Here is a 24,416-nt window from a genome sequence, read left to right as displayed (position 1 = left end):
AATCTTGCAAGCAGTCAGCAGAAGAGGGACCCCGATGGCCAATGTCGGCTCCGGCTCCTGTAAAGCACAAGAATTTAGCTTTACAACAATATATAAACATTGCTATACATCCAGAGAAAAAATATTCCTACCACTCACCCTCTAAAAATGTGAAAATAGCAGGAAAACAATTACAATGAAGGGTGGAAGCCCCACCAAGGCCCAAACCTTGTCTAACCTAGTAACCATAAGTGTAAACTCACCTTACAAGTTCCCTTCTTATAGTAATGGACGACCTTTGAGTTGCAACGCGCCAACTAATGAGGAAAATAGCAGGAAAGGTCCCGCTCCATGAATTCATAACCTCAGAGCCCCGGGGCAATCACCCTACCTGGACAACAGCTACCTGACAACTGCTAAAGGTGTAAACGATCTGTCCCCCTCGTCACTACGGCATTGTTTTTCTGACAACTCCTAAAGGTGTAAACAATCTAAGTCCCTCATAACTGTGGCAGTGTTTTCCAAGGTGAATTGCCAAAAATCCTAAATTACATTAATCACCCAACACGCCCATCTGATCTTAAGATCAACACACACGCACACACACACACACAGCTCTTAATCAGAAACATAATCAGCCATCCATACAGGAGGTTTTCTATTCCTCTGTGGATGCTGATTCTCTCCTGTTTCTCTTTGAACACTTACTTGTGGTTCCACTGATTCTTCCTTGACTGAATCATCACTTGACATTTCGCCTGAGCCATCAGATAGGGAAGCTGGAACTATAACTGTTCGCACATCCAACACATGCCTTTGGACTCCATCAACAGAAATATTCAAAGAGTTCACATGAGTGACAGTCCCTTTACGCTATTGAGTAGTACAACGGGCGTTTGGGGGCTTTACCCACATCTCCTCTCCCATCTTAATTAAAAGGGGCGTGTTTTGGCTGGTATCTCGGCGTCAATGACCTTAGATGTTAGGATGCCTGAAAACTTTATATCATTCAATTCAATTGGCTGGTATCTGCTTTATTGGGACTACTGAAGGATAACCTCCACTCATATCTGTACACTGGAAGTTGTAGAACAGACGATTCATCTTATCCAGATCATAGTGTGCTGTTGTACCAAAATACTGCTGCTATAGGACTTTTTCCTCCTCTCTCTGCAATAGTGTCGATGGTCCTATGATGACTTTCAACTATTCCATTTCAAGCCAAGCATCATCCCTAGCAATATGGCCATTTATCTCCAAAACTGCACCCATAGCAATTTTACTGGCATCACACCACACAACACCAGGCTTTACACTTGGGATACACCAGTTTCCTCTCGCAGGGTCATCTAACTTTACTCTCTCAATTACTTCTTTAATCATCATCATGGACTGCTCACTAACAGGATCCTCCCAATGTGCTCCTGAGGCTCTTCTCTTAATGTAGCTACATGCAACTCTTAATCATCCAGCTATAGGATAATGACCCACTAATGTACCACAAACTGAAAACAATTCCCTCCTGTAAGCATATCTGCAACTTCAGGCACCTTATTACCTTTCTGAAGCATCCACTCTTCTCCAACTCTTTGCAGTTAAAATCCTAAAGCAGCACCTCCATCGAGTGACTCAGGGGACTTTGTTATCAATCCAAAGGTATTCAAATGTCTAATTATCTCAGCAACAGAAGCTATCGATTAGTTTACAAGAATGTCATCTATATATGAACTGGTTGCTCTCTCTAGTTTTTCATCCTTACTTAATGCAGTCTTTAGTATTTTAGACATAATCAGTGGTGCAGAGTTCAACCCGAATCCCAATCTTATAAGGCAAAAAGTCTGGCCCTTATAGTTCACTAGTTGATATGGCCACAATTTTTCGTCGACGCTCAACTGTAGGGATGCCAACTTCAAATCCATAGCAGACACATTCTCACCTGTCTTGTCGGCATTTTCGTAGTGCATCGTTACCAGTCTGACACTTGACATTCGCATTAAGTTCCCGAAAATCAAGCACTGGTCTCACCTTATTCTTTGTTGTCTATTCCACTGTCACAAGAGGAATGATACCAACTTCAACCTTTTCTTTCCATGGAACTAAAATACCTTCGGCAATCCACCTGTTCACTGTCTTCTCAAATTCTTCCTTCTTCCAACCATCAAGCTTTTTATGATAACTTACAATACAGTCCCGTATTATGCAAGAATTTGGTCGGTGAAAGGCCTCACGTAATCGGAAATTCGCACATTTCAAAACACGTCGGCAAATGGCAACCTACCTGTCATTTTTTTTTTTTACTCCACTTTTAGTCATATACATGTACAGTACTTTACTGTAGTTTTTATCTTAACAATTTTGTAAGAAATCTTTCTTATAGATTTTTCATATAATACTGTACAAAATTTCTTTTATGGATAAATAAAACATTAAAAAGTTTTTAAAGTGTTAATAATTTTCTATATCTGTAGTATTTACTACTGTACTGTGCATAGCCTACTGTTTACAGTATTTTCCTAATACTGCAGAATTCTTTTCTATACAAAATACAAAAAAAGTTTTAAAGATTTAATACAGTATTAAAGATTTAATACAGTATCTAGCTATAGTTAAAAATTGCAGTATATCCATGATGAAACTTCCACACGCAAACACGGATGCCACTCGCTGCAAGTGTACAGTTGGCTGCTGTACGATAAATAACTGTAATTTTCTGCCTGAATACATCTAAAAATCATTTCATGGAGTATTTTCTCTATCCATCCTCTCCCAGAAAACCTTCAAACTCCTCCATCTCATCCTCTGTGAAGAGTTCTTTTAGAGAAGGAAGGCTTTTGGAAACATTTGAGGTTGCGGTGACGGCCGGATCAAGGACTACGGGCTGAGCATGCTCGTCTTCATCTGCACTCCCGTCGCGCGGACCGACGGCGTTGCGTCGCGCGGACCGACGGCGTTGCGTCGCGCGGACCGCCGGCGTTGCGTCGCGCGGACCGACGCCGTTGCGTTGCGCGGACCGACGCCGATGCGTCGCGCGGACCGACGCCGATGCGTCGCGCGGACCGACGCCGTTGCGTCGCGCGGACCGACGCCGTTGCGGCGCGCGGACCGACGCCGTTGCGGCGCGCGGACCGACGCCGTTGCGGCGCGCGGACCGACGCCGTTGCGGCGCGCGGACCGACGCCGTTGCGGCGCGCGGACCGACGGCGTTTCTTCGCGCGAACGTCGGCTCGCCGACCACCAGCTCTCGCCCTTCCTACCACGCTCGCCCTCCCTCTGCGCTCCTTCGTTTGCGTTCCTGCGCGCCCGCGCATGGGCGCTTCCACGTTCGCCCACGCGCAATCCATTGATTTACCATCGCGCGAGCGCCAGGGCGATTGCGACCGCGATTCCCATTGGGGTTTCGCAGCATGGCCAGCCTGGTGAGTCTTCTGTAGCGTATTTCCTGAACACGGCCTCACCCCGTAAACGCAGAGCATGGCACATGCAAGAATAGGAAGAATCTTCAGGGAGGTCTGAGCAACATTCTTCTTTCCAGAACCTGTGTTAGCCCTTCCCCGTCATTCCCTGGAAGGGTTTTTGGCGGGGCTTTCCGTTCGAGATTTCTCCATCGGCCAAGGGGTGACTGGTTTACCCCTTCCTCTTCTCCATATCGTGAAAGGGCCTTACCAGGTCCTTTCCCTCCTCGGTTGCGACCCGAGGTTTTGTTCAAGGAAGCTACAGGAAGGTCATGGGTACTTTCCTCCTCTCGGGCTCAAGCACCTTGGCGTTTCGTCGTCAAGTATCGAATTTGTGGGCAAGCTCGATGTTGGACCATCTGGACGCAATGACCGAGGGCTTCCTTTCGGGTGTCTCATCTGTGGATGTCGACAACCTCAGACCCCCCTCCATCCTTGAGAAGAGTTTGTTTGTGCCCAAGGACAGAGACATAGACAGCGGCTGTGTGGAGAAAGTCGACTTCCGTTTTCACTCCTCCAAGGCGCTTTCTTCCAGACCCTGCAGGGCTCCAGCGCCTCTTTTTTTTCTGCTACGTCGGCCTAAGTTATCGGACCGGCTACGACAACTGAGACAAGGTGTCCAATTGCAGTTCCCTCCTGTCAGGAATAGGGGGCATGGAAGGCTCTCCGGGGGGGGGGGGGGGGGGGGGGGGGGGGGCATAGTCCTAGAAAGAGCGACAGAGTTCACGAACTCTAGGATTGACACCCCCCCCTTGCAGGTTTCACGCTGGGAGGATGCCTAAGGTTACTCATCCGGATGACAGCTTCCCGATGCCCATTCCTACACGATCTCTGTGATCAGCCAAGGATATCGCGCCTGCCGTCTCTCTCAGCGAATTCAGTGACTCTGAACCTATATGCCATAGGGTTGGCAAGAGTTTGCCCGTTTGGGCAGAATGATCCATGCCTTGGGACAGTGGTTCCCAAGCTGTGGTACGCGTACCACTAGTGGTACGCGTACCACTAGTGGTACGCGAGGGCCTTCCAGGTGGTACGCGAACACTTTCGGGGTCATGAGGAAGCACAAAGAATGCTCTCCTTTAAACTTCTGGGTGAGCATGGCCTCCTCGTACCCGACGCTAGCCCGTCACGCTGTTCCCCAGCTACTGATTTTCCCCTTGACGTGGGAGTGCGAGCAGGGGTTCTCAGCCTTTATGGCCATCAAGTCGAAGAGCCGGAACCGTCTTGCAGCGCCCGGGCATGATTTCCGATGTGCTGTGAGCAAAGTCATGCCCCGCATTGACCAGCTGGTGGAGAAGAAGCAGATACAACCCTCGCATTGAGTTGTTGTTTTCTTAGTTGATTTGCGTTTTCCATTTTTACAATTATAGAAGTAAAGTGGTATCTGATCGAATTTAGTTTCTCTGGAACCAGGTGGTACGCGGCGACTGTACGGGACCTCCAAGTGGTACTCGATCACAAAAAGGTTGGGAATCACTGCCTTAGGAGAAGGTCCTCCATAGGATCGTCGATGGCTTCACCCCCTGCTTCTTCAGTCGATCCTTTCTTGTAAGGAAGTATCTGAGACGGGAGTTCCGTAGTCGACTTCTCAGCCCTGATCAAGTTTGTCGAACAAACTTCGTCCAGCGTGGAACAGCAGACTCGATCAGACTGGTAACGAGGCGACAGGACTCCTTAGGCCCTGGATCGGAAGGACGGGTACTTTCAGTTTCCATTCCATCCATCTTCCAGGAAGCTCGTGGAATTCAGCCTAGACTACAGGTATTCCTGCTTAAGGTGCAGTGTGGCGATCCCGCCGTGGCATCGCAGGTTTTTTTCCCCAGAAAACTCTCCTTGCTTTCCTCATGGCCGCTCAGGTGCAGGCTTCCGCCTCCTTCGCCTTTTGGAGGTCTGGTTAACTCCGGTAGGTTCGTGTTCGACCTTCTTCAGCGCCGGGACAAGCCTCCGGATACTTACCAGGAGTGGGGGTTCATGGTATTTTGCTAGGAGCCTTCTCTTCTTCTGCCTCAACATCTGGAGTATCTAGCCACGTTGGAAACCCCGCTTCTCGTCCGTCCAGCGAGGTTAAGCAACGTCGGTTCTGGTCGGTACTTGGATGGGTGACCACCTGGGGACGCCAGATTCTGTTGCCACCTCCTCCGAGCCTTTCCTTCAGTTGACTGTGGCAAGACTGAGGAGAGTCGCAGTACCTGTTCTCAGTCAAGCAGAGCTTTCAGCCCTATCTTGGAACGTTTCCTAGTTCTTTTTTCCTCATTGACCCATCTAAAGTTCCGAACGGTCGCCTCAGGATAAGTTCCCTGTGGGGCGGCCCAAGTTCCGGTGGTTTCAAAGCAACGATTAACCTGACTTTCTGGCCCCTATGGGACTAGCGAAACGATTAGACCTGCAATGGGTGTTGACCTATGGAACCTCTTGATGGGAGTGGATATTCTCGTCCTTTCCCCACATTTTTTATGCTGTTCTCTGACTCGTCAAAGAAAGGGGGGTGGGGGGGGCATGTTCCGGTCCAGGCCTATGGTCAGGACCTGAAGGATACCTCTCCATCATTCAGGCAGGCTTAGGGGCCGTAGTCTGGCCCCTCTACAGATCCTACAGCTCCTGCCGAGTCGCTCTGTGCGCGTCGACTTCATGGTTCTGGCGTGTTCTAACCAGCAGGGGACGCATTTTCACACCTTCGCATCTTGCAGTAGAGATACTGAGATGAATTGAGATACTCTCAATACCACCATCAACTTTCTCATTCCGTGCAGAGGAATGTTCTCTCCGACTATCCGAGCAGAGCCTCGTAAAGAGTGTACCTGGGAGTCTTTGGCCTTGAGTAACCAGCAAGTCCTGGCCTGGGGGACCTGATCGCGACAGCTTGGAACCTCAAGCTTCCGCTGTTCTTCCCCCCAGTCTCAGACCCCGAGACTCTGGCAAGATGCATTCCGGTGATGGTGGGACAACATCGACGCCTGCGTCTTCCCTCCTTTGTTGTCTGTTGAAAATAGGTCTCAACAAGACCAGGTTGTCTGTCAACCTTTCAATGGCCCTGAGAGCTCCACTGGGACTATGTGCAGAACGGTTTCCGGACCCTCTGCTTCCCCTGACGGAACTCCCGGGAGAGCTTCTCCCACGGCACAGGCTACTCAAACAACCACACTGCAACATCTTTCACGAGCCGGGGCGTCGCTTCGTCTTCATGCCTGGAGACACTACGCTTCCTCCTCAAGAAGAGACAACCCGCTACAGTCGCGGGACGGAGGTCGCGTCATCTGCGATAATCATCCGCAGGGGTCTTTCAGGCGAAGTGGAGAGTCTTCAGTGGTTGGTGTCGTGGGAGATATACCTCTTCCCTTGAGGCCTCTTCCCCAGCAATAACGATCTTATTGCCTTCCGGCGGGAGGAAACTCTTTTCCGCTCTCGGCAATGAAGCCTGTCGCTCAGCCTTTCCCTGACCTTCAGGTTTAAAGGAATAACTTTTTCCTTCCCGCTGGACCTTTCCTCGGTCATGCGAAGCTGCGAACGTCCCTGCCGTAGTCGGAGTGAGACCTCCAACTTGGAGCATGGCTCGGACTTTTTAGTCCCTTAAGAGATCTTCTCAAGACCCTTTACGTCAGGCCTCTGATCGTATTCCGTCTTGGGGCTCCTCCTCACTCTGGCCGCGGTCAGTGTGTGAGCAATCTTCCTGGTCTCATACGAGACTCCGCCCTTTCTAAGGAATGGGGGAAGACAACATTCAGGTTCGCTCCTGAGTTGTTGGCTAGACTCAGAATCTTGGGGTCCCGGCCCTTCGGTCCAATTCCTTCAAGATTTCGAGTCACCATTCTGTATCTGATGTCCCAAAACCTTCTCCTTCTTGCCAGTAAAGGAATCGAGAGGTTAGCTATGGGAACAGCTGCAGTTTGTCCTCAGTTGCAGCTGGTTTGGGAGCACAAGAAGGACACGGGGGAGAGTCACCAGTATACCTCTTCAGCTCGGACTCAAGGACATTCATCTCGACCTGACTCCAGACCCTCCCCCGTCACGTCGCCCTACAGCACGATGTCGGCTACATCGCAACGTCCCTCGCCTTCGAGTAATACTACTTTGTGACACGGGTGTTACAAGCTGGAGTCTTGAAGCGTCTAATGACCTTCGCAGCCCGCTTCCTGCAGGGCGTGACCCACAGGAGTTTTGATACATTTTCTATCGCTCTGGGGTGGCTACACAACAGCTGGTCTAACCTCAGGCTCCTTTTTGGACAGGTAGCAGGAGGTTGAGGGCATTGTTTTCAGGTTTTAGCAGAAGGTTGAGGGCATTGTTTTCAGGTTTTAGCAGAAGGTTGAGGGCATTGTTTTCAGGTTTTAGCAGAAGGTTGAGGGCATTGTTTTCAGGTTTTAGTCTGCATGAACGAAAGAAGTATGTCTGGCCCTTACTTCTTTCTTCATCATCCCCTCTACTGAGAAGCAGCTTCCTGGTCTCTGCATAGCTGACCTCGAACCTCTGCAGGTAAACCATGCTTCCTTGTGTTCAGAGTATTGAGTCAATACTGTCGCGTCCCATACCCTGACGAGGTGGTATTGGGAACGTCCTAACCCAGAAGGAACTCCAGGTCAACTGTCTAGGATGGGTCACACTTCTTCCTTCACACACAAGCTTATGTAGGCCACACGGTTCCTTGCGGAGCAAGGAACTTGTGAGGTGCAGGGACTCCTTTTCTCGAGTGCGACTCACTCGGATTCCGAGTCCTCGGGTAAAGCCAAAGCCAGTAAGGCTGGGGACTTTCCACCCTACCTAAGGGGTAAGTCACCTAATGTAAATAGTGTGGTTTGTATTTCGGTTACGGAACAAATGACAAATTCGAAGGTAATTTGTATTTTTCCTAAATATACAAACCTTAGCTATTTACACATATTTGCCCGCCAGCTCTGTCCCCCAAGACAAGTCCTACCTCTAAGTGAAAGTGAGCTTCACCGGTGTGTGAGGGGGGGGGTGGGGTTAGCTAGCTACCACACACACACACACACACACACACACACACACACACACACACACACACACCCCGGTAGCTAGCGCGGGGGTAATACACCCTCGTTAAATTCTAATGGCTCGCCATTTCAGCTACGCTAAAAGGTAAACCCTATGTAAATAGCTAAGGTTTGTATGGTTAGGAAAAATACAAATTACCTTCGAATTTGTCATATTACATGCATGATTATTTGATACAGTTAAGTAATAGTTTGAAATATAAACTCGCTTACAGCGCAGGCTGACTGTACATAAGATACATCTGGCAAACTTGCAAATGCAAACTACACTTTTAGGATGACATCATAATGAAAAATGAGCTATATCTCTTGTATTTATTAAGATATTCAAATAAAGTTTCTTGGCCTTTCATAGAGGATGTTATCCTCCACATATATCAAGTAACTCCTTTTTCAATGTCTGAAAAAAATATTTATCATCTGAAATACCATTTTAGTGTAAATCTGTTTCAGAAATTGTAGATGTGGATTTTAATGTATGTTGATCCTGGTTGGGAATCCACTTGAAATACGTATTTTTATGAAAAGTACTTACCTGGCAGTTGTATATATGTAGCTTAGTCTCCGACTTAAGGCAGAATTTATTCGAAAATTGCGGCAACCGCTCCTTTTTGGACAGGTAGCAGAAGGTTGAGGGCATTGTTTTCAGGTTTTAGTCTGCATGAACGAAAGAAGTATGTCTGGCCCTTACTTCTTTCTTCATCATCCCCTCTACTGAGAAGCAGCTTCCTGGTCTCTGCATAGCTGACCTCGAACCTCTGCAGGTAAACCATGCTTCCTTGTGTTCCGAGTATTGAGTCAATACTGTCGCGTCCCATACCCTGACGAGGTGGTATTGGGAACGTCCTAACCCAGAAGGAACTCCAGGTCAACTGTCTAGGATGGGTCACACTTCTTCCTTCACACACAAGCTTATGTAGGCCACACGGTTCCTTGCGGAGCAAGGAACTTGTGAGGTGCAGGGACTCCTTTTCTCGAGTGCGACTCACTCGGATTCTGAGTCCCCGGGTAAAGCCAAAGCCAGTAAGGCTGGGGACTTTCCACCCTACCTAAGGGGTAAGTCGCCCAATGTAAATAGTGAGGTTTGTATTTCGGTTACGGAACAAATGACAAATTCGAAGGTAATTTGTATTTTTCCTAAATATACAAACCTTAGCTATTTACACATATATGCCCGCCAGCCCTGTCCCCCAAGACAAGTCCTACCTCTAAGTGAAAGTGAGCTTCACCAGTGTGTGAGGGGGGCGGGGTAGCTAGCTACCACACACACACACACACACACACACACACACACACACACCCCGGTAGCTAGCGCGGGGGTAATACACCCTCGTTAAATTCTAATGGCTCGCCATTTCAGCTACGCTAAAAGGTAAACCCAATGTAAATAGCTAAGGTTTGTATGGTTAGGAAAAATACAAATTACTTTCGAATTTGTCATATTACATGCATGATTATTTGATATAGTTAAGTAATAGTTTGAAATATAAACTCGCTTACAGCGCAGGCTGACTGTACATATGATACATCTGATAAACTTGCAAATGCAAACTACATTTTTAGGATGACATCATAATGAAAAATTAGCTATATCTCTTGTATTTATTAAGATATTCAAATAAAGTTTCTTGGCCTTTCATAGAGGATGTTATCCTCCACATATATCAAGTAACTCCTTTTTCAATGTCTGAAAAAAATATTTATCATCTGAAATACCATTTTAGTGTAAATCTGTTTCAGAAATTGTAGATGTGGATTTTAATGTATGTTGATACTGGTTGGGAATCCACTTGAAATACGTATTTTTATGAAGATTACTTACCTGGCAGTTGTATATATGTAGCTTAGTCTCTGACTTTCAACAGAATTTATTCGAAAATTGCGGCAACCGCTCCTTTTTGGACAGGTAGCAGAAGGTTGAGGGCATTGTTTTCAGGTTTTAGTCTGCATGAACGAAAGAAGTATGTCTGGCCCTTACTTCTTTCTTCATCATCCCCTCTACTGAGAAGCAGCATCCTGGTCTCTGGATAGCTGACCTCGAACCTCTGCAGGTAAACCATGCTTCCTTGTGTTCCGAGTATTGAGTCAATACTGTCGCGTCCCATACCCTGACGAGGTGGTATTGGGAACGTCCTAACCCAGAGTTCCTTCTGGAACTCCAGGTCAACTGTCTAGGATGGGTCACACTTCTTCCTTCACACACAAGCTTATGTAGGCCACATGGTTCCTTGTGGAGCAAGGAACTTGTGAGGTGCAGGGACTCCTTTTCTCGAGTGCGACTCACTCGGATTCTGAGTCCCCGGGTAAAGCCAAAGCCAGTAAGGCTGGGGACTTTCCACCCTACCTAAGGGGTAAGTCACCTAATGTAAATAGTGTGGTTTGTATTTCGGTTACGGAACAAATGACAAATTCGAAGGTAATTTGTATTTTTCCTAACCATACAAACCTTAGCTATTTACACATATTTGCCTGCCAGCCCTGTCCCCCAAGACAAGTCCTACCTCTAAGTGAAAGTGAGCTTCACCGGTGTGTGGGGGGGGGGGGGGTAGCTAGCTACCACACACACACACACACACACACACACACACACACACACACACACCCCGGTAGCTAGCGCGGGGGTAATACACCCTCGTTAAATTCTAATGGCTCGCCATTTCAGCTACGCTAAAAGGTAAACCCAATGTAAATCGCTAAGGTTTGTATGGTTAGGAAAAATACAAATTACTTTCAAATTTGTCATATTACATGCATGATTATTTGATACAGTTAAGTAATAGTTTGAAATATAAACTCGCTTATAGCGCAGGCTGACTGTACATATGATATATCTGACAAACTTGCAAATGCAAACTACATTTTTAGGATGACATCATAATGAAAAATGAGCTATATCTCTTGTATTTATTAAGATATTCAAATAAAGTTTCTTGGCCTTTCATAGAGGATGTTATCCTCCACTTAAATCAAGTAACTCCTTTTTCAATGTCTGAAAAAAATATTTATGCCCTGAAATACCATTTTAGTGTAAATCTGTTTCAGAAATTGTAGATGTGGAATTTAATGTATGTTGATCCTGGCTGGGAATCCACTTGAAATACGTATTTTTATGAAGAGTACTTACCTGGCAGTTGTATATATGTAGCTTAGTCTCCGACTTTCGGCAGAATTTATTCGAAAATTGCGGCAACCGCCTTGTGGAGGTTGTGCTGTTAGGTGGTTAACACCTCTTACAGGGTGGTACTTGGAATCATTCCCGTTTTCTGTTCCTCAGTTCATCTCTGCCGGTCCGATCGACAACATCGTTGGTCTGCCATTAAGAGTTTTTCCAATCACATATCAGTTATATCATTGGATTTTTCTCTCGCTGTATACCTGTATATCACAGTTATCTTGGTGCTGTACAATTTTCTTTTAGCCTTCGCTGGTTGGGTTTTATTTTTACTGAGTGTTAGTGTTTTAATTTTGTTCGTATCTTTAAAAAGGTAGGATTGGGAGTGCTTTTACCCCTTCTGTAAAATGAACCTACATTTTTAATAAACCTGATGGCAGATATACGTTCCGCCAACTCTTTGACGTCGCTGTCGTGTGACGTAATCTACAGTACATAGTACATACTTTGTATGACTTGCATATTCTTTATTTGCTTTTTCTTGTAAAGAATGGAAATTCTATATTATAATAAGTTTTCAACTTTTAATGTAAAATTTTTAAGAAAATATTTGTCCAATTAGTATTCGTTCTTTAAATCATCGATCTATTTTCAAAGATTAAATAAAACTAGCGTATGGTTAAATTACGATGTGTAGTTCTCATGACAGTCGATGCAGTCCCAACATGTCTGGGTAGCGTTCTTTTCGATATTGGGAATTCTAGTATTAGTCGTATATTCATATATATATGTTCCAATTGTAAAGTGTAGCAAATCACTTTTTATCGGGAACAATTATTTAAGGGTTGTTTACATTTACATATAGCTTTCCCGGTGGTTGTATGTAACTACGGGGTAGGTAATTATGACATTTAATTTTACCGGTTGTTATATGTAACTACCGGGTGAGTGTGTTCAACATTTATTTTTAAACACAACACCTGCCCGGTGGTTATTTTTGTGTGACCGCCGGGTAAGTATGTTTGAAAATTTATTTTATTATGAAAATGTCAGTTTAATATTTTATAAAAATATTTTGTTACAATTTATATAGCAAGTACTAGAGGTGATATTGCATTCTCATTTAAGCCCGTGGCAGAAGAAAAAGTTCTCTCACAACGGGCAGGACTATTTATGGTCTTTTGTGGAAGATTTTAAAAGTGCAAGTTTCAGTGCTAAATTAGGGCAGTGAATTCATTCAGCACAGTGGACGTCATTTTCCTAGCCTTAGACCTCTTCCAAGCTCCCCGGCCCATAGGAGAACGAACGTCGATTGGCGTAAGGAAACGAGAGGCGTTAGCTCACGGGCAGACGTCCTCGCGAGCGTTCCTGTTGACGTTCCCAAGAACGCTCACCCATGCCATGGGAAAGCAAAGAGCGTTGGACGTTAAGCTACTAACACTGCTGTTAGAGTCTTCCATTGCATCACATTTGCTGATAACAGCAGTACTATAAGTCATAGATATTCGCTAATAATAACAATGCTTACGAACCAATATACACGGTTTTTGTCCCAGAGCGCCAGTCGGCCACGAGAACCCTCTGATCGTTTTTAACGCTCGGCGCTAAGTCTTTCAGGACGATCGGCGCCTCGTCTTTCAGGACAATGGGCGCCTCGTGTTTCAGGACGATCAGCGTGGCCACATCTTTCAGGACGATCAGCGCCTCGTCTTTCAGGACGATCAGCGCCACATCTTTCAGGACGATTGGCGCCATATCTTTCACGACGAAATAAGCAACGTCTTTCAGGATGATATACGCCTCGTCTTTCAGGACGCCCGGTGCCTCGTCTTTCAGGACAATTGGCGCCTCGTCTTTCAGGACGCTCGGCTCCTCGTCTTTCAGGACGCTCGGCGCCTCGTGTTTCAGGACGATCGGCGCCTCATGTTTCAGGACGATCTGCGCCGTCTTTCAAGACGATCGTCTTATAAGATCTTTGTCAAAAGATGATATTGGTGATCACTTTTCTCCTGTTGAATTATTTGAGGTTATTAGAAGGAGAAGATCCTAAGTCCTTTCATCCTTCAGTTAATTTAGAAACTCATGAAAGTTTTTAATGATTAGTTTCCTAATTATTTTGGGCCTGTTACTTCATGTTCGCCACCCTCTGAATTTTCACGTGGTCTTTAATGGAGCTTTAACGATGATGGGAAACTGGTTAGAGTCTCAGAAGGACCAAGGAAAGATTTTTTTTTTTTTTTTTTTTTTTTTTCTGAATAAACTATCATCTAGATCTTGTATCTGGTACGAGATTATTATTATTATTTCTAGCCAAGGTACAACCCTAGTTGGAAACTCATGAAAATTTTCAATGATTAGTTTCCAAATTATTTTGGGCTTGTTGCTTTATGTTCGCCACCCTCTGAATTTTCACGTGGTCTTTAATGGAGCTTTAATGATGATGGGAAACTGGTTAGAGTCTCAGAAGGACCAAGGAAAGATTACTTTTTTTTTTTTTCATTTTTCTCTGAATAAACTATCCTCTTGATCGTGTATCCGGTACAAGATTATTATTATTATTATTTCTAGCCAAGGTACAACCCTAGTTGGAAAAGCAAGAAGCTCCAATAGGGAAAAATAGCCCAGTGAGGAAAGGAAATAATGAGATAAATAAATGTTGAGAATAAATTAACAATAAATCATTCTTAAAACAGAAACCTATGAAGCCAGCTTCCTTATCAGGTAGGCCAGGATAGCAAGGGTGGAGGTCTAGCCACATTAAGGTCAAGGACCGTGTGGCAGCCCCACAGATTTTTTACAGCCCCCTGGGTGGATAGCTGAGTCTCTTAAGGAATACAGGCAATGAGGCAGGATAACTTTGAATCAGAAGTCAGAATTTAGGTACTCACCACCCCCTTTTCTTTCTCTCTTCTCCCTCAAGAGTTGGTCAAAGACACAGGTTTTGGTGTCTTAATCAGCAAGAAAGTTTCTGCATGCTTTTTCTCTAAACTGCACAGACAACAGTAGGAGCCAGACTTAACTACAGTAGGGTCCTGAATTATGCGAGAATTTGGTCGATGAAAGGCCTCGTGTAATTGGAAATTCGTATATTTCGAAACACATCATGGCAGCAAACAGCAACCTACCCGTCAATTTTTTTTTCACTTCATTTCTAGCTTTCTAGCTATATATTTACTGTATATACACTGTGTGTGTGTATGTATGTATGTATATATATATATATATATAAATATATATATATATATATATATATATATATACTGTAGCTTTTATCTTAACAATACTGTAAGGAATCCTTCTTATAGATTTTTTTTTTATAAAATACTGTACAAAATTTCTTTTATGGATAAATAAAACAATAAAAAGTTGTTAAAGTTTTGATAATTTTCTGACTGTAGTATTTACTACTGTACTATGCATAGCTTACTGTTTTCAGTATTTTCCGAATGATGTAGAATTATTTCCTATAGATACAAAAAACAAAAAAGGGTTTTTAAGGTTTGATACAGTACGTATCTAGCAATAGTTAAAAATTACAGTATAGTACTGTATATCCATGATGACACTCCCACACGTAAACACGGCCAGTAGGCGCAAGTGTGCCCTAGGCTGCTGTACGATAATCACGCTTTTTTTGCCCTGGGCGGTCATTTCACTAATGATAATTTTTCAAAGTTAATATAATTTCTTTATGCTTATAATTCGTAATTATAGTTAAAAGTAGGGATATTAATTAAATGGTTGAGTAAAAAAAACAATTAATACTACTATTATTTAATTTCAAATGGCTACATAATACTGAATATTCTAATGGGTTCTTTTTATCTTCAATCGTAAATCTTACGCCTGGATAAGCAACAAAAGGAAAGGGATAGGTCTCCTCTCTCTCTCTCTCTCTCTCTCTCTCTCTCTCTCTCTCTCTCTCTCTCTCTCTCTCTCTCTCTTCATATCGTTTCCTGTATAGTTTTCAAATATGTTCGTCATACATTTGTACATTATTTATCCACTCTATTCTCTCTCTCTCTCTCTCTCTCTCTCTCTCTCTCTCTCTCTCTCTCTCTCTCTCTCTCTCTCTCTCTCTCTCTCTCTCGGCGTTTCCTTTCCCGTTATAGTTTTGTGAAATTTCGTTGTCCAGTCATTCGGTAATGAGAAGTCATTTTCGCTTTCGGCATCGAAAGAAAACTTTGTTTCTTCAAGATACTCATCACTGGAGGATTCAGAACTAGTGCTCTCATTATCAAACAGGTTATCATTATCAAATTCCACAACAAGAATATCATTTATTTCATCTAAAGAAATAACCTTCCTCTTTAGACCTTTTCATTACAAAGGGAACAACAAATAACCACTTATGCATGAACGCCCGAGCGCACTGATAGGAAACCACAGTTTTGTAACATCAAGCTACCTTCAGAAAAATAGTTGCCAGACATCATATAAGTTTCTATTCACAGTCCCCATATGCTGAGTGTGTTGCCAAGTGGTGATCCTATACTTACTATACGAGTAAAGTAACATCACAAGACTGACGGCTTGTAAAAGGCAATTAAAGTCATGAACGGAATATACAGTTGAAGACGGTACCGAGTAGATCGTGGTGAACGGTTTATCACGTGGGTGACGCTTAACAGGTTAAAAAAAACATTTTATATAGTTCGGTATTTTCTCTATCCATCCTCTCCCAGAAAACCTTCAAATGTGAATTATCGGAATGTGTGCAGATCTTGGCAGTGCGATAACTAGTTAGCGACTGAGAATAAAAAAAAAATAAAAAGCCCGATTGACGATGCTGATGAAGAGGATATCGAATACCGATTTTTCCCTAATTGATTTTTTCTACGTTCTGTCTAATCCAATGTACAGTACATTCTTATGTAAAGGGCGAACCCCAACATTTCTTGATGCTGCTACACTTTAATTATAGATATTTTACCACCTATTTATAATCTTTATTTATAATAACATCTTTAGTAAAAGCTCTTCAATATCACTTTCAGGAGTAAATGCGTTTATGATCGACGATGAAACGTAAAAAAAAAAACGTTTTCCTTTTAAGAAGGCGTTTTTTTAGGGAAAACAAAAACGACACGAAACAAAATTGCTCATATTTCATATATTTTGATTTTCTAAGGATAAATAAAACAACATTAATTATAACATTATTATTACATAGTACCTGGTAAGATATCTTTTGCCACAAAAGTTAACCTATAGACAGATGTTAAAATTGGTTAGCGAGTTCGTTATGATCGGCGATGGAACGTACTAAACAAAGTAATGGGTTTGGTTGTGGTGACATGTTTGGCAGTAGCATGATATAAAATAGTCTTTATTTTGATGGTTTTTAATTTAAAGTTTAATGAATAAGGATTTTTCACCATAATCACAACGTAAGTATAGAAATTAATTAGTACAAATATGGAATATTATACATATAGGTGTTGGACAGTTAGGCTAGGCCTAGCGACAAGTTCACACAACAGATGGGCAAACCTTAACATTTTTCATCCAAAACTAGTCTTAAAATGTTTGAACAGAAATCTTTCTCTCACATTCTCCCCCCCCCCCTTCTCAGACATCGGGGAACCATCACCCCCCCCCCAATACAATTAAGAAAACAATAGATTTCCTACGCTTCGCTGTGCTTGACTCGCGGATTTAGAATGCTCCTCGCAGATATAGGAAAATTAATTTTTAAAAACTCGATCGCGTAATTGAGGAATCCCGTAATTAGAACACGTGTAATTCGGGACCCTACTGTACTTCTGGCGAGCCTGGGAGAGGAGAGAGCAGACCTTTGGTCGTGCTTTTACTATAGGATGGATGCGAAATCTTTTTCCTAGTGAATCCTCCTTTGTTAGTTACTCCAATATGACCATTCTGCCAAACAGACTTTGCAACATCAAATGTCTTTCTTTTGGGAGAGGTAGGCTTTTGTCCGGTCCTGGACGTAACTGCTCTTAACGCCTTCGTTCAGAAGTCAAAGTTCTCCATGGAGACATCGAAATCATGAACTATAAAAAGACTCCTGTCAACCTGGTCACAGGGTGAAGCAGAGTTTGACTGCTTTCGCCTTCAGGAAGTAGAGCCAGACTACACAACTTCTGGCAATCTTTGGGGAAGAGGAGAGCAGACTTTTGGTCAGTACATCTTTTGAAGGAGGATTACAATTTTCTTTTATAGGGAAACCTCCTTTAGTTTTAGCTCCAATAGATCTCTCTCCCAGATCTAGAGAGGAGTCTAAGAGGCAGGCTATGCAATCAAACTTTATCTGAGGTTTGTTTACAAGGAGGAAAGGGGGAAGAATGTGTCAATTTTGGGCCGTGTGTTTTGGTCTCAGCTCCGCCCCTCTAATGTTCACGAAACCTTTGCTAAGTGTAGCAGAATACTGCACTCGAGAGAAATCAGAGCCTCCCTGTATCTGGACGCTTGGCTTCTCAGTGCTCATTCTTACGATCTTCATGAAGGATTTTCAGATAACGTTGAGCCTATCAGAAGAATTGGGTCTTCCTGTCAACAAGACGAGTCTCTTCTGACACCAGGACGCTCAGCGCCACGTCTTATAGGACATTCGGCGTCTTGCTCTGTTTACCTCGGCACCACATCTTACAGGACGATCGGCGCCACACTTTCCTGGACGTTTGGCGCCACGTCTTACAGGACTATCGGTGCCATATCTTACAGGACGATTGGCGCCTCGTCTTTCAGGACGCTCGACGTCGAAGATCTAGCATGAGGCATCACCATTGAACATGAGAACCTCGGACTTCGTGATGACACTAGTCGAATCGAATGTCGAGATCAAGGACGCCTTTGTTCCGATCTCTTTGATCACAAAATTTTTTATCGAGCGAGCTTTGTTCAAGGGCAAAGAGACTTCGGGGCAGACATGCTCAGCAGGAAGGGACAAGTTCTTCCCACAGAGTGGACTCTCAACCCGCGAGTCTGTCAGAGTCTCTGGAAGTTGTGGGGCAGACCTGTAATAGACCTTTTCGCCTCCAACTTGCACAAGAGGATCCCCAACTACTGCTTCCTAGTCCCGGACGAGGAAGCTGTAGCAGTGGTCGCCTTCTAGATGGATTGGACGAGGATGGACATGTATGCATTTCCCCCGTTCAAGATCATCAATCTGGTCATCAGGAAATTCGCTCTCCTCGATTCAGGACGAATGATCCTAGTGGCTCCATTCGGGCTTGCAAGGGAATGGTTCACGGAAGTGGTTGGCATGCTGATGGACTCCCCTAGAAGACTTCGGCAAATCCAGATCTTCTCAGACAGCCCCACTTCAAGAGGTATCATCAAAACCCCCTCTCTCTCAAACTGATTGCCTTCAGACTGTCGAGAAGCTTGTCAGATCTCCAGGATCTCTTCACAAAGAGTCTACCAATCTAAGTGGGAGACCTTTAGAGCTTGGTGCAGGCGGCACAAGATTTCCTCAACCACTACCTCTCTGAGCCAGATTGCAGACTTTTTATTGTACCTCAGACAGGATGCTATGCTGCCTGTATCTACCTTCAATGGATACAGGAGTATGCTCTCGACCGTCTTTAGGCATAGAGGCCTAGAGTTGTCCCAAAATAAAGATTTGCAGGACCTCATTAGGTCTTTTGAGATGACGAAACAGGTATAATTAAGACCCACATTTTGGAACCTGGATGTGGTGCTCCAAGGAATTTGAACCTATCTTGCAAGCCTCTCTTTGAGATATAACAAAGAAAACCCTCTTCCTTATGACTCTAGCAACTGCCAAAAGGGTCAGCGAGGTCCAGGCGATTGAGAAGCGGGTAGGCTTCAATCAGGATGGAGCGGTTTGTGCCTTAAGGTTCGACTTTCTCGCCAAGAACGAGAACCCTTCGAAACCCTGGCCTAGGACGTTTGAGGTCATTCACCTCACGAACCTAGTGGGTCAAGAGCAGGAAAGACTCCTCTGCCCAGTTAGGGCCCTCAAAGCTTATTTGGCTCACACTAAGAACGTGAGGGGTGCATCCAACTCGTTATGGTGTTCAGTGAAGGATCCACAAAGACCCCTGTCAAAGAACGCTTTGTCCTTTTTCCATAGGGAAAATATTAGGGAAGCCCACCTCTTATGTGAGGAGGAACACTTCGCCCTGTTGAAAGTACGGGCTTATGAAGTGAGAGCCATTGCTACCTCACTGGCATATCCGAAAAATATGTCAGTTAGGCTAATCATGGACGCAACTTTCTGGAGGAGCAACTCTGTCTTAGCTTCTCATTACCTCAGAGGGGTGAGAGTAGACTATGACAAGTGTTATACCTTGGGCCCATACGTAGCTACGGCTTCTGCATTAGGCAAAGGAGTTACTACCCCCACTCAACCTTAGTTTTTATGCATGTATAAGGGTTTGTGTTTTTTTTTATTGTCTGAGGACTTAGTCTTGTGGTATGGTTCCCTCAGTCTAGGTAGATAGTTTATATCTATGCTGCAAGGTTAGGTGGTTAGCTTTAGTAAGGTTGCAGGTTTTTATTATATGGGCTAAAGGTAGTTTTCTGAAGTCTAGTCAAGTTGTTGGTCCTACCCCTTTGATAGACTCGATTGAGTTGTTTGCAGCATAGCAGGTCTGCTCCTGGGTGAACACTCCTAAGAGAAAACGACTCTAGAGGCAGTAACTTTTCAAGTCAGATACCTTAGCAGGTAAGGAATCAAGGTGTTTTTTCTCCTACAACTCTCTTGTTGTTTCCCCAACGATGTTTATTGTCTGTTTCCCTCCTCCAAATGTGTGAATCAGCTATATATATATAACTGCCAGGTAAGTACTATTCATAAAAATGGAGTTTTTTATGATAAAACAAAGTTTTATGAATACTTACCTGGCAGTTATATATATATTTTAAGGCCCACCCACCTCCCCTCAGGAGACAGGTCGGGCAAAGATGAACTGAGGAACAGAAAACGGGAATGATTCCAAGTACCACCCTGTAAGGGGTGTTAACCACCTAACCGCACAACCTCCACAAGGCGGTTGCCGCGATTTTCGAATAAAATCTGCCGAAAGTCAGAGACTAAGCTACATATATATAACTGCCAGGTAAGTATTCATAAAACTTAATTTCTAGTAAAAAACTTTCTAATATTGAGTGATATTTTGATGTGTGAATATATTTTTTTAACAAGTGTTTCCAATCAGATTTTATATTTTGTTAAATAATTTGAATTGTTATGATGGTACTGAATTACTTAACTGGTTCCAGTGCCTGACGTTTGTCCTAAATTTTGTAATAAAATTCAATCTTTTGAACAGCTGCTGGATAGGCTTTTGGCAATCTGCGGGCAGTTAGGCTCTCTCTCTGATGGATGTGCAGCTTTGGTTGAATCCAATTTCGACGATATCTACCACTTCCTTACAGAGCAACTTACCCCTGAAGCTTTTTGTGACCTTGTTGGTAAGAAATTGTAGTGAAAATCTTATAAGTTCTGTGTTGGATGGAAACTTATATTTCCTCCATCCCTATTTGTTTTACATTATAGTTTTGTCATATTAGGTGCTTTTTTTTTTAACCTTTTTTTATTCCTATGCTGATACAAACTTATGAGTCATTTAATGGGGTTACTTCTGGTGTTTCTTATGGCCAGAAAAAATAAAGAAAAAGAATCGGGAGATTGCATCATGCTATGCTGCTGGGCAGCCGGTTTGCATGACAGATTACGCTTGTCTCAAGTGTCTAGTCACAACACTTCTGGCCATGCTAGCAATAGGAGGCACCGACCTTCTGTCCTACGATCAGACAATATCGCCCGCTCGTCACCCTTGTATTTGCTTGTGCCTCTGTCTTTGTTTCTTGGACGTTATTTGTCACTTGTGTGTGAATTATTTGCAGTTAGTGCGTGTACCTTTTGATTTTGTCGACCTCGATGCATTCCTGTCTGAGCTTTAATAGTCAATATTGTAGAACCTCTATGAGCCAAATAGATGCGAATCCTCTCTCAGTATGTCTGACATGTAGAAGAAAGAGATGTTCGGTAGAATCGCCATGTGAATATTATAGGGAGTGGTCACCCTCCCGATGGGATATATATCGTTCTTGCTAGAAGCGAGCCAAGAGAGATCTTTCTCCTCCTCTTCTCTTGTTAAGTAGTGAGAAGACATGCAAGGTAAGTTCGGGTTTGAACGTTATTCCCCATTGAAGTTCTGCATGTCAAGATCCCCCTGAGGTTTGGCCCTTTTTCGTGAACAGATCTCCCAGTGTCAGTAAGGTGCATTACGAAATTGAACCTGTTCTTACCGCAGATCACTTGGCAGCTACGCTCTCCGAACCAGATCCAGTAGATGCTTGCATTCCAGACTATGCTTCTTTGTGTAGATCCCACCCAACCCCCACTAGTGCTCTGTGAGGGGATTTATACCTTTCTGATTATGCAGACAAGATATTTCTTTTAGAAGTGTCTCCTATCAGAACAGTGGAAGCATTTCATTCCTGTAGTGACCTTGGAGTTGAGCCTGTCACATCCCTCGTACCGAGGCAGTCTTGCTGGTAGATCCTGATTACCAGTCTCCGACTCGTTCTATCGAGAAAGACTTTCTTTGTACACCTAGGGGTCCTCAGCAGAAAACTCCTCTAAAGAGTGCCTGGGATGAGTTGAGAGATTTGCCATCTGTACTATGAAGGTGGTCTAACTGCTTCGGCTTTGTTTCCCCCCCCCCCCCCCCTCCAGATTTAGGAATATCTAATTGCTCCAAGCAGGCCTCTCCTCCTAAGCCTCCTAAAGCTGGGAAGTCAAGAGTAACTACAGTATTGTTTTACCTAGGATTTCATCTTTGCCAAGATTCTTGGACATGTGTCTTACCTTGCTAGTGGTATTTTTGGGCTCAGGCCATGTCGTCCTGATAGAAGGATCCTATAAGTAGCTTCCTAGGGTATATTTGACTACAGTGATATTCCCAGAGAATTTACCTTTAGGTCTCCAGAATTCTAACTCATGGCACGAATATCCTTAAAATTTCTCTTAAGGTTATCGCATAATATCAAGGGACATATATCTTGATACGACACATAGCAATCTTCACCCAGAATAGCGTTTTCGCTTCGAGGGGTAAAGTGGCAAAAATAGAAGGGGAGCCGTTATCAAGGTACCCTTCCTCCGTTACTACCTTGAGTATCCAGATGGCGCCATCGTTGCCGCCGTGTTTTATTCCTATAAGTGTAGCGCTACAGCTCGGTGATTTTCCCTATTGCTCTTTTGTGTATGCTCTACTTTTTGGATTTATCATGCAATCTCCAGTCTCTTCTGTCTCTGGAAAGTTGAGTATTTGATCTCTACATTGTATAAATTTTAGCTCTTGCTTCACAGTGAAATTAGGTTAATTTAAGTGAGAGAGCTTTTGCCTGAACCGGATGCGTCATGGGTGCTGTCGTTCATTACGCATGAGTTATTTAGTTAGCCGGAATGACTTTCCCGATATTAATAGCATGAATATCTTGAAGCCATTCAGTCTTCATTGCCAGGAGTTAATTATATTATGCCGATTGTATTTTTGATAATTTCGGCGATTTAGGTAACCGAACCTTGCTTGCCGCTTGGCTTCCTAGCCTATGCTTGATATAATAGACATTCCTAGTGTAATAACAATTAAATGATGCTATTTAGGCAATTTATACGTGTAAGATACATTGATCGCATATAAATATTACTCTTCTGAGATTGTATACGAAAGTGTTTCGGCGATTAAGGTAGTCGATTCTCACCCGCCACTAGGCTACTAGCCTAGGGGCTTTAGTATACTTTCATACATGTTTCCCGGTTACCCTCGTGTATCATTTTATCAATTCAGGCGGAGATAGATATCTCCTAGAATTATTATATAAACCGATACTGGTCTCCAGTGGAGATTTAAGGGTAATCCCCCTTCCCTCTGAGTGTAGCCTTAGGCTACAACCCTAGTTGGCCATGCCTCGAGTTGTCATTCAGGCATGACTAGGCTAGGTTTTTTTGCCCTTTTCCTTAGCCGCAGATAGCAGGTTTTGGGTTTTGGTCAGAACCTCAGAGTATATAGTCTTTTTCCGGCAGCCGGCCGGCAGGGTGAATAGTCATTCCCCTGTCGGACTAGGCTGCCGGCATAGGAGGCTAGACCTCCCTAGGCCACACTTCAAGTGGTTGTATGATGCTGCCACCTTCTCCCTGCGGTCTAGTAGACTATTCCTGTGCTAGCAGACCCTAGGCTGAAGAATAGATATTCTTCTGCCGCCTAGGATGGCGCCGGCACTGGAACTCTGTTTCTCACTTGTTGAGAGGAGGCGGCAAGTTTGCTGCCGGCCCCTTAACTGTATTGGCAGACCCTAGGCTGGAGAATAGATATTTTCCTGCTGCCTGGGATGGCGCCAATACTGAAACAGAGTTTCTTAAGAGTGTGGTAGGACCGGCAACCCTGCCGGCTCTTTCCACACCTCATACAGGACCCTTTTCCCTCCCCCCTCTGTCCTTTAGTGATGGCCTAGCCATCGCAACCCTTTGGCCGTCGTCCTACAATCTCCCGCTTGCCGGCAGGTTGTGGGGCAGCTGTGGCTCCTACATGCAGTGGCTTAGTCACTCAGCTTTCCCTTATGGACGCATGGCTCCGGGAAAGACTGTGCCGGCTGGGCCAGCTGCCGGCAGGAGACCCCTTTACTGTAGTGTTCTTCAGTCCTCCCTCTGACTGCTATTCACATACCAGTGGCCGGCAGAGACCGGCAATGGTTTGTGTTTGGGTGGAAGCTTGAATGATACATTCTCCCCTTCCATTTGAACCCTCATTTTGGAGGAAGGCAGTAAGACTGAGTACTTACACCCTTATTTACTGTTGATACACGTCCAATAAGGTACCCTTCACTCCTTGCCTTCTCTCTCTCGGCTAGTGCCGCCGGGTACTA

At 44.2% G+C, this 24,416-nt stretch overlaps 1 protein-coding gene across 1 annotated transcript in view; it reads left to right on the top strand.

The window, feature by feature from the left end:
- Positions 1 to 24,416, top strand: part of Sap-r (Saposin-related) — a 1,093,325-nt gene that overhangs the window by 280,027 nt on the left and 788,882 nt on the right. Inside the window, exon 6 of the mRNA XM_068351162.1 lies at positions 20,813 to 20,954. Coding sequence (XP_068207263.1) covers positions 20,813 to 20,954 — 142 coding nt within the window. The remainder of the gene's footprint in view (positions 1 to 20,812; positions 20,955 to 24,416) is intronic.

The sequence above is a fragment of the Palaemon carinicauda genome, chromosome 27, assembly GCF_036898095.1.
Source record: "Palaemon carinicauda isolate YSFRI2023 chromosome 27, ASM3689809v2, whole genome shotgun sequence".
Lineage (NCBI taxonomy): Eukaryota > Metazoa > Arthropoda > Malacostraca > Decapoda > Palaemonidae > Palaemon > Palaemon carinicauda.
Note: the sequence above shows the minus strand (reverse complement) of the source record. Positions and strands in the feature narration are given on the sequence as shown.